Source organism: Lynx rufus, unplaced genomic scaffold, assembly GCF_022079265.1.
Source record: "Lynx rufus isolate CCGP_SWC_20201006 ecotype Redwood Valley unplaced genomic scaffold, mLynRuf1.p SCAF_13, whole genome shotgun sequence".
NCBI lineage: Eukaryota > Metazoa > Chordata > Mammalia > Carnivora > Felidae > Lynx > Lynx rufus.
This window is the reverse complement of record NW_025814827.1, coordinates 55,019,036-55,030,255: the sequence shown is the minus strand read 5'-3', so window position 1 is coordinate 55,030,255 and position 11,220 is coordinate 55,019,036. Positions and strand designations below refer to the sequence as shown.

At 44.6% G+C, this 11,220-nt stretch overlaps 1 protein-coding gene across 1 annotated transcript in view; it reads left to right on the top strand.

The window, feature by feature from the left end:
* Nucleotides 1–767: 767 nt before the first annotated feature.
* The window catches only part of EGLN3 (egl-9 family hypoxia inducible factor 3), a 29,808-nt gene continuing 19,355 nt past the window's right edge, over nt 768–11,220 (top strand). The window contains exon 1 of the mRNA XM_047075585.1: nt 768–1,419. Coding sequence (XP_046931541.1) covers nt 1,063–1,419 — 357 coding nt within the window. The 5' untranslated portion in view covers nt 768–1,062. The remainder of the gene's footprint in view (nt 1,420–11,220) is intronic.

The following is an 11,220-nucleotide window of genomic DNA, read 5'->3' as shown; positions in this document are numbered from 1 at the left end:
GAAACCTAAAATTTAGTCTATTTTTGAGGGGATTTACCTATAGGGCTGTTACATGAGCATGTGATTGATTCTGAAGGCAGGCTTTCAGAGCATCCTATTTCAGTAAGAAGCTTTAAAGAGAAGTTGATGGAAACATCCAGCAAAGCAAAACACAGCATTTTCAGGGTTCAATCAGATAATACCCAGCATTTTTCATTGTGCACATCCACTCCTCCCCGCCCCCCTCCCCGTTGAGAGAGCACAGGGCTTTGCACATAGTAGGGGTTAGGGAAATGTTTGTTCATTTTAGTTAAAACTGGATTTCTCCCAGTCTCTCAGTGGCTGGAGCCTCCTGACGTCGGTCAAACAGCAGAGGAAAGGGGAATAAGGAAAGGCACCAGTAAAGCTGTAAGGAGGTCACTGTTTAATATACATATTTGTTCGTGGGTTTGTTGTTCTGTTCAAGGGGTGACTAGCCCAGAACGTGGCAGTAAACTGTGCTAATTTCATTTACATTTTAAGAGTTGGGATCTAAGTTTGTTATGGGATTTTATGCAAAACATATGCAAATCGATAGCATTCTAAAAATTCCCTGTGTTCTCCAGCCCCTCCCTGAGTCACAAACAAGTGAGGCTGGCGCCGGGCAGTGGTAGACGGGGAGTGGGTGACTGGCCCGGGGAAGGGCTGTCCCAGAGGCGGTCCCGGGGCGGGGCCTGGGCGGGGCCGGTGACGCGCCTAGTCGGCCGGCTTGGGGGCTGGACCTCAGCCTCTCCCCGCCTGGGGCCGCGGCCGCACCGGGGGTGGCTCCGCATCTCCAAAAGGGGCCCTCCGACTCTTCGCTGGGCCAGTCCGGCGCTGGGTCGTGGAACCCCGCGCAACTCCCGCTGGTTTCTGAAGGGATCTCTCCTCCAGAGTTTCGAGCAACTTTCCCCTCTGCCTGGCGCGGCGGTGGCTCGGGGACCGTGGCCGCCGCAGGTAGCTGAACCCCGAGCCACGCTCCCCGAGCCTCGGCTGCGCGCGCGCGTAGGTCGCTCCGGGTCTCAGTGCACGCTGGGGATCCCCGAGCTCGGCTCTGCGGGCGAGATGCCCCTGGGACACATCATGAGGCTGGATCTGGAGAAGATCGCCCTGGAGTACATCGTGCCCTGTCTGCACGAGGTCGGCTTCTGTTACCTGGACAACTTCCTGGGCGAAGTGGTGGGCGACTGCGTCCTGGAGCGCGTCAAGCAGCTGCACTGCAACGGGGCCCTACGGGACGGCCAGTTGGCGGGGCCCCGCGCCGGCGTCTCCAAGCGGCACCTGCGGGGAGACCAAATCACGTGGATCGGGGGCAATGAGGAGGGCTGCGAGGCCATCAGCTTCCTCCTGTCCCTCATTGACAGGCTTGTCCTGTACTGCGGGAGCCGGCTGGGCAAATACTACGTCAAGGAAAGGTCCAAGGTAGGACGCGCGCGGGCTCCCCGCCACCGCTGTAGCCCGCGGGGACCCGGGACATTCGGAGCCCGTTGTCTGTTGCCTTCGCGAGGCTGCAAGTGAACTTTAGTTTTTAACCAAGAAGCGAGAAGTCGGTCTGGTTCCCCCTCCCCCACACCTCCTCGGAGCGAAAAATCTATGCTGAGGACTCAGGTGTATAATTCCGATGACCTGCTGTTCACTGAAATAATGGGTCTGGTGGGTCGTACAAACCGGATAAGCTGTGGGATTTTGGTCTGATTTTAATACATGGGGGTTCTCAAAGGTCCAGATGGGGGTCAGGATATTAGGAGCATTGTGTATGATCTGAGACAGGTGTGAGTTATTGATATTCTATGTCCACTCTAAAGTCACCTAATACTGTACTTCACCCCGTTCAGAGGGTATTCCTGCCAAAGCTCTCTTAAAGAATTCTGGAGCCGGTTGTGATTTTGCAATGTAGCCTTTCGTTTGTGGAGTTTGGCAGGTGTGATAAAAGTCTGACCTGGGAAAGAGGAAAGCTCCTCTTCACTTTTGAGTGCTGCCCTTGGCTAATTGCACCCAGGACACTATTGGATCATCTCCTTGGCTGGGAAAAGTCTCTTGGTTCTGAGCCCTACACCACCACCTTCCCTTTCCCAACTATCAATAGATGGAGAAATCCACTCAGAACTAATTAAGAGATGGGGAGAGGTAGTCAAGTACCTCTGGAAAGAAACCATGTTTTTGTTCACACCACCCAAAGTGACTCCCTGGGTGGTAATTTATCTTGGAAACATTTGCAGGTAGATTGGCAGAAATAGGGAACGTGTAGCACCATGATATTGGTCCATGTACATAACTTTGGGGTAGTCCCATCTACTCAGTCTTTTCTACAAATGATAATGCTGCCATTTTCCGGTGGCAGTTCTGAGTGACTTGCACTTGAATTTGCGGACTGGTCAAGGGGCACTCAGAACTGTGGAAAACTTCACTGTAACACAGAGAGGCAAAGCATGCTAGCACGGGAAGGAAGGTGCACCATTCTTTAACAATATATGCAGTATAATCTCAGTGTAAGGTTAACCTTTTGATGAAACATACCCTTATTGTCACATTTGTCTCATAGGTGTCGGGGACACTGCTAATATAGGGCAAGTGGTGAAGACTGGAAATGTGTAGAAACGAAGGGTTTGGAGTGGGGGAAACAGAGTAGGGGAGAAGCAGATTGCTGTATGCCTGTCAAGCCAGGAGGACATGAATAGAATGTGTGAACCCACAGTTGTTAATCGCACGCAAATAAAGTAAATGTTAGGAGAAAATGCTGCTTTCTAAATTTTATTTTGATTTGGGGAAAATCCAGAGTTACCTGGACTGTAAAGAAGATTGACATTCAAGTGTTTCTTTACTCTTCGTCTGTCGTTTGGGTGTGTGTTAGAAAGCTGTTTGTCTTGGTTAGCTTTGTTTTTGCAGTGACTGACCTTGCTTACCGGGCTGGGAATGGGGAGGGGGGAAGGGCTAGCCTCAGTGTCACAGAAGTGCTTGTTGCTTTAATCTGGAAGAGCAGATGGCTTCTTATCAGTTTTAAAGTTTCATTTAAACTCAGGTGCTAAGAGTTTTACCTCCAGCATTCTAGGAACATACTGTGTTCTGAGGGAGGTCAGAATTAATTGGTAGAAAGACATCACTAACATATTTCAGAGTTAAGTATTTGTATTTGGCTTTGATTTGAAGGACAGTGGTTGGGTTTTAGGCTAGATTTCAGGCAAACTGAATGAAAAACACTGTGTACATCTGGATAAGGAAAAAGAAAGATCTCTAGATAAGATTCTTTAGTTATAGATTATCTTCTGGGTAGAACAAGTAACTCCTCAGTTAACCCTTTCAGAAGGTGACTGTGAATTGAAAGGAGAAATTCATCTTTTGTCCATACCTAGATTTCCAGCTTTTCTTTGGTTGTCGTGGCACAAAACTCTTCATTCCTGTCCTTTAGAAAAATCACCTCTAGACTGGGATACTCCCTGGTCAACTGGAGCCCAATGTAAACCAGGCTTGAGCAAATTTTATTAAGAGTCAAAAAATAAAAAAGTTTGATTTGCCTGTATAAGGAATTCTCCTTAGCTTTGTGGCCTTGGGTCTCTTGTTTGATGTCCATTATTAAGGCATGGTAGAAAAACAGTCCATTAATACATGATTTATATTAGTTTCAAGTTAGTTTAACTTTCTTCTCTTCCCTCAACCGAGTGCCTTACTCTGTGCCATTTCCCAGATTAGCGATACAGACCCAGTTTCCTGCTGCATCCTCCAAGCAGGTTTTCAGTAGAAACTAAATTTTTAAAAGGCACAGTTTATACAGTTATTTTCAACATTTATTTGTAACTTTTATTAAGGAAAATTTCAAACATGTATATAATGTGGAGAGGTTAGTATAATGAATTATGCTCCTAGGACCCATTTTCAACAATTGCCAATTTATACATTTATTTTACACCAATTTCTTTTAGATATTTCTTGGGGCTTGTCTGTTAACCCATTCATCCTAATTAAATACTTTTTTTCCCCTGGACTTTTAAAGGTCATTGAATAATGCAAGAATGCCCTTTATCTCAATGAAGCAAAAACAAAGGCATTGGGAGTAAAATAGAGGTATATATATTGGACCTAAAATTGGAATTGTGGAAGAGTATGGAAAGAAATACTAAAAGGTTCCCCCTCCCTGCCAAAAAAGTTGCCACCAGTCAGAGTTTATCTTCCTCCAGTTTGTTGGAGAAAAATCCAAGGGTGCTGGAGACCCTCTGGGGAAGCGGGTTTCCTAAAATGTGCAGCAGCATGGCGCCCCCTAACTTCAAGCATGGTCATTGCTTTCAGGCTATCGAGATTTCTTATCTATTACTCCCTTTTGGAGAATTTAGACCATATCCAAGATAAATATTGGTCATAATTTGCTCCTTTTGCTTTGGCTGCCTAGATCTTGAAAATGGCTCTTTTCCAGAGAACGTGTAACTTATGGAACCAAATGTTCTCCTGCTTGAAGCATCTCACTGCAGACTCACTAGTTAGTAACTTTAAGAATAAGAACTACTTTTTATTGAGCAGTTTGCCCTGTCTGGCACTGTGCTCAGCACTTTATAAACACTGTCTATCTGACTTAGTCTTCGGAACCACAATCTTCAGCACACTGAGTGATTAAATCATTTCCCCAAGGTCTCAAAGGGAGCCAGGAGAAACCATTTATTATAGGTGTTAGGGGTTTAGGCTTGAGCTCAGTAACTTTGTGGCCTTAGGTAAGTTGCTTAGTTTTCGCCAAGTGTGAAATGGGGGATAATAATACCTTAAAGCTTTTCGGGGGGAAGGAGCATTAAACAAGATAATGTACATAAAATTCTTAGAATTCCGTGCCCCCATAAATGTTACGAAGCTGTAACCGGAAGATTTAGAATTCTTTCCTTTTCTTTCTTTTTTTTTTTTTTTTTAAGATTGAGAATTCTTACCTGGATCTTACAGAGTTTGTGTTCTTGACTATAATGCTTCTGCTTTTTTGGCCCGCGTACACTCTGTGTGGGGTACTTTGCAGGGGGTGGGGACACAGAGGTAAACAGGCATAGACGCTGCCTCATGGAGCTTCTATGCCCATGTGCTTGTGAACGGTAGGATTCCCTAGTTCACACCTGATTAATTTGCAAGCTGAAAACAGCAAAAAGACAAAACCCAAAGACTGAAGAAGAAAGCGTGGAGTGCTGTGCTCATGTATTTGTTAACAAGGTTGGTTATTAGGATCCCTGACTGGAGTAGTTCTGGACGGTGGGGTCATGGGAGGAAGTTGTACTGTGAACAGATGGATCAGTCCCGAGCCGGTCCAGACAAATGGTAATTCGGCAATAAGTTACGAATAAAAGAAAACATGTTGCAAGGTGGTGGGTTTGTTCGTCTGCTGCTGAGCAGTAGCAGTTGTGGCCCACCCTTCTCGTGGTATCAGGAATGTCTTTTCCTCAAGGGGGCTTATTATCATGGTTGAAAGCTGTTTTAAATAAAAAGGGGATAAAATACTTCACAAATCAGGATATGTCTCAGGACCCTAGCGTAGGAAACACCATGACGGTTCACAGGAGACCAGAGTCACGAACTTGGAACCAGAAAGTCCTAAGGCCAGCTGGTGTATTAGTTTTTTTCTCTGGAGCTTTATGGCCTTTGTCTTTGCTCCGCTCTGGATTTCTCCCCCAATCTACTTACCATCTCGCTTTGGCTGCTTCTCTATGCATATGGCTCAAGATGGCGGCCCCACAGCCATCTTGGAGGCCACCTCAGCCTCAGTCTGAGATCAACAGAGGCTTGACTAACATTCTGGAATCCCTGTTTTCATTCTCTGGAGTTAAGTTTGATGGTTTCACCTTGGCCCTGGGGACCTAACAGCCTGGCTTGAGGGTGGTAGTGGGGCATGTAGAATCATGTGAAACAGTGGTTATCAGGGCCCATGAAAGGTCCCGTTCTCAGAATATGGTGTTTGAGGACCAGACACGATGCGTGGTGTCTCTGTAAGTAAGATCTTAAAAGTCTGCCTGTGAATAAGGTACTTTAGGGGGGAGGAGGCATGGAGTTTGAAGCACTGGAATATCTTCTTGTAAGGATGTGAGGAATTTCTATAAAAGGTTTTGTATTTAAAAATAGCTTAGCTCCTGGAGGCAGGGTATTAATTCAAGGAAATAATTTATAAAATACAGCCTCAGTTGACAGTGAAGCAGGTTTCCCCATTGGGTGAATTTTTATCATGTTCCTGGTCCATTGTATTGAATGACACTTAGGAGCAAAGAAAAGACAATAGGGGTGCATGTGTGTGTGTTTACCTTATAATTTCTTTTGCTCAATTTTGGGCCACTGGCCCCTCCACCACAACCTTACCTGCTTTGCGGTGAAGTGGCAAATCAGCGGGTATCAGTTTATTTATTCACAAATCATTAAATGCCTTGTGCTGAGGTAGACCTGTGCATGGATTGACACAGGGAGGTAGAAAGTGATTACAGAACTACCTGAAGAAGTATGCTGAAAATAGAAAGTGAGGTGAGATAGTTTTGTGTTTTTTTTTAATGTTTTTATTTTTTGAGGGACAGAGACAGACAGAGCGCTAGTTGGGGAGGGGCAGAGAGAGAGGGAGACACAGAATCCGAAGCAGGCTCCAGGCTCTGAGCTGTCAGCACAGAGCCCGACGTGGGGCTCGAACCCACAAACCATGAGATCATGACCTGAGCCGAAGCCGGATGCTCAACCGACTGAGCCACCCAGGTGCCCCGAGAGTGGGGCGAGATAGTTGTCACTAACTTTGCTTTCTCTTTTTCTGGTTAAATAGTCCACTCATCCAGTGATTTGTCATTTTTGTTTCTCTTCTTTGGGCTTTCAGCAACTTCTCTATTTACTTAAAATGAGAAGTGACCAAAATACACTTAAAGTAAGTGGCCCCAAATACACAGAACTTTAATAATACAGGTTTTTGAGCTAACGAGGTATGAGAAATCACACCTGTGCGGTCTGTCAGTCGTTCCGCAGGTAAGGTGTTTTTATATTTGGAAAGATGAAGCCTTATACAAGCCCTGGAAGGAGGGATTGGGGCGTGTCTTGGGCCTGAGCAAAGGTGCCTTAGAGAGGGGCTCTCCTGGTTAGGCTTGCTCCATGAGTCAGGTAGACCAAGAGACAGGGTCGTTAGGTTAATTCACCTGCACCAGCACATGATTTGGGGATTTTAAATATAATTACGACTTTAAGTTAATAAACATCCTTAAGTGGAATTATGTGCATCCACCCTTAGGTGGAATTATGTGCATTTGACTTTTGGGTGTCATGAATGATTTCCCTTTCTGACCTTGCTCAGCTCAAGCCAAATTTGTAAATTCCTCCCTGTATCCTGACTCTGGCTAGAAACATTTCAAATTTGTAAATAACACGCAGTCTTGCATATTACAACTGCATTCTGAAAACACACCATGTATGGAAGATTTCTCCGCTGAAGCTTCAAAGTGGGGTGGAGTTAACCCATAATGAGCAGAGCACATCTGAGAAGCATCGTGCATTTCCAGCATCGTGCACTCCAGGATAAAACTTGGAGGACCTTGCCTGTGGGCCACGTTTGCTCAGTTTGGCAAGACCTCTGCTTCTGAATCACCTTTGTGGTCTTGGGTACAGTAAGTGACATATTGACCCAAGTCTACTGAGCACCAAGGAGCAGCTTACAGGTTAGCACTATAGAGGAGGTTATTAATTCTTTGTTAATTATTACAGCAACAGATTTGCTAATTCCTTTGTAGTATCACTTTGTAGTTGTTAACTAATCTTGCTCTAAGAAATGGGTGTCATTTTTCTCTAGTGTTTGTCAAATGCTGCCGTTCTGACTGTAATGATAGCTCAGATGTCTTCTGCTGGGCAACTGCCAGGGGTGCCCAGCGGGTAGTGGAATCCAGAGGCACTGGAATTGTAAATGCGACAGACAGATCATTTTATGTTGCCAGACTAAGGAATTCGGTTTTGGCAGATTGCCAGGAGCCGTTGATTTGGCTCTGATTCAGAGCCATGTGTCTGTTTACCAAGCAAGATTAGTTAGCTTGGTTCATTATACGTACAATTTATACCCCGTTTCCAGCGATTATTTCAATCTTAAACCAACATGGGACTTGCCTTAATTTTGTGTCTTCTTTTGATAATGATTTGTGGGTTACATTCCTATTCTTGGTTTTGGTGTGCTGGTAGTGATTGAGGGTTATATTTTTCACTCCCTCCCCCAACTCAATCCCAGCCTTCCAGACATGTGGGTTTATAGTCGTATAATGCAGGCTTTCAGATCTTGTACTGGATTCCCTCATTCGGTACCTACTTACTGAGCGTCCCTCATGATCAGTGTCATGTGATTATATATACCTCCTTATTAGGCCAAGCCAGCTTTTTATTCTGTAGGGGAGATAATAGTGATCACTGTTTCTCAAGTTCTGGAATAAAAGTGCCTGTTTCCTAGTAGATATTATTTTTCCTTCCAAAATGGGGCCAAAATACTATTCCCATGTAAAAACAGTTCCAAGATACAAAGACTCAAAGAATAGGATAGTCATCCCGATTAGTTCTTCACTGGGAAGAAAACAAAATGAAAAACTCAATTCCAGCTGTCAATGACATCTCTTTTTGGTTCTACGAGGGGGGACGTGAAGTTGTTTTGAAGTATTCAGGGTACTACTCTTCTGAGCATTGTTTGGGAGTAGTAAGGACATGGCTGTTTGAAACAGACTGAGCATCTCTTGGAGTGTGCTCTGTGTTCTCGGGACGCAACACATCGAACATAGATTTTGCCTGGGCCCCTCCCTCGACGTTCCCTCCTATTTCTACCTCATCGTTCTAGTTAAACCTGAGGGACTATTACTCAGAGTTTCATGCCCCACACAGAATTGACAGTGAGTCTTTTGTGTGTCTGTGTGTGTTTGGGATGGCTTCGTTCTGCCTCATACTGTTTTGCAGGTTAATTTGAATGATGGGAGTGGATGAACAAAACCTTTTATTTTATTTATTTTATTTTTTTCTAAGATTTTGTTTTTACATCTTTACACCTATTTTGGGGGCTCACACTCAACCCCGAGACCAAGAGTCACATGCTCTGTGGACGGAGCCAGCCAGCCAGGCACCCCTAAATAGAATCTTTTTAAAACACAAAACATTGGCCGTGCTGCCTCTGTGGCGCAGTCGGTTAAGCATCCGACTTCGGCTTAGGTCATGATCTCACGGTCCGTGAGTTCGAGCCCCGCATCGGGCTTTGTGCTGACAGCTCAGAGCCTGGAGCCTGCTTCGGATTCTGTGTCTCCCTCTCTCTCTGCCCCTCCCCTCCTGCCCCTGCTCACACTTGTGTGTGTGTGTGTGTGTGTCTCAAAAATAAACATTAAAAAAAATTTTTTTTTTTAATTTTAAAACAAAATATTCAACACAGGCAGGAACATGCAGTAAGTATTATTGGTCAAAATTTGGCCTATTTTGTACTGTTTTGGCTTTTTGTCTTTGTTTTGTTTTAGGTTCGCTGTGGAACCTCAAGGTTTGTCTTTTTTTTTTTTCTCTCTTAACAAATTTTTTTTTTGCTTTCATAGTAGAAATCCCTGAGGAGGGAATTATTTTCAAGAGACTGATTTTAACCATAGATCACCTGCCTTTGTTTCTCATTCTCCGTGTGATCCATTTTAATGTGATTTTGCCAGAATGTAAGTAGTGTAAAACTCAACACTAATCATGTAGTCTCCATGCGTTAAAAAAAAAAACAACAACCGGGGCGCCTGGGTGGCGTAGTTGGTTAAGCGTCCGACTTCAGCCAGGTCACGATCTCGCGGTCCGTGGGTTCGAGCCCCGCGTCAGGCTCTGGGCTGATGGCTCAGAGCCTGGAGCCTGTTTCCGATTCTGTGTCTCCCTCTCTCTCTGCCCCTCCCCCGTTCATGCTCTGTCTCTCTCTGTCCCAAAAATAGATAAACGTTGAAAAAAAAAATTAAAAAAAAAAAAAAAAAAAAAAACAACAACCATGCTCTCACCCCATTGTCCACTGTACGTGCTGTGAACTTCTTACCCTGTCATTTAAGGCCCTCCATGTGACCTCATCTGACCCCATCTGCTTAATCTCCTGCTGACCCACTACCTTCGGTCCCAGTCCCTGAAATACTAGAAGCTGATTTGCCAGGCCCACTGAGCCTCCCTATTGTCTTGTGCTCTTCAGAATGCATCTTAGGTGCCTTTTCCATGAAGTCTTCCCTTCTGCAGCCTAGAACTCTGTGGGTAGCTCAGGCCAAGCCTCCCCACTACATGCACGCATACATGAATGTATTTATTTACCTACTTACTTGCTTACCCTGCCGTCCATTTACTTATAAATTCCTCAACGGCAGACACTGGTAAACTTGATATATATATATATATAGTCTCTTACAGTTCATAGGTGTTTGACTTAATTTCATCTTCAAAAGGAACTTTGATTTCAGAGGCTGTCAGGGTGTCAAAAAAGCTATGAATATTTTGTTAGGTGAAAAAAAAAAAAGGTTTTGCCGTGTGGCCCCTAATTTCATGTCGAAGTGTTTAAATATTTTATTACGTTAATGTGCTCCGAAGGAGCATCTCAAAGAAAGGACTTTGGCTTTATAAGGTTGTTGTTTTTTTTTTTTCTCAGTTCTGAAATTTTTTTCTTGGCCCCAGGGGGTAAGGTCTCCAGGTCATACCCAGATCCTGGCAGCTCATACCGTATGGGTCTGGCTCAGAGAAGCAAGAACACCCAGGACCGTGAGGTTCGAGCCCTGGCTTCTGATCCTGGCTCTGGCAAGTGGTGTCTCGGGACCTCAGTTTCCACTTCTTCATGAACGAGATGGATTTTTTATTTTTATATTTTAATTTAATTTAATTGGGAGCTACCACTAGACCCTAGGATGGGTACTTTACATTTTATTTCAGTGACCTGAGCCGAAATCAAGAGTCAGACACTCAACTGCCTGAGCCACCCAGGCGCCCCTAATTTTTTTTCTTAATTGGTCATTTATCTTCTGACTTTGAAACAAGTCTGAAAACCTTGGCTGGTTTTGTGATCTTGGGCCAATCAGTTTTCGGAACCTTACTTTCCTCCTCTAGAACATGGATACAGTATTTAACTACCTCCAAGATGATAGGGAGTTAAATGAAAATTGAGACTAAATTTCCATCTGAGAGGGCAAATAGGTGCTCTCAGTGCCTCTTATTTGATTCCCGGAGAGACTCCTACCAGCAGTCACACTCCAGCGCTGACATGACAGTAATCCTCAACAATGCTACAGAGTTACAATT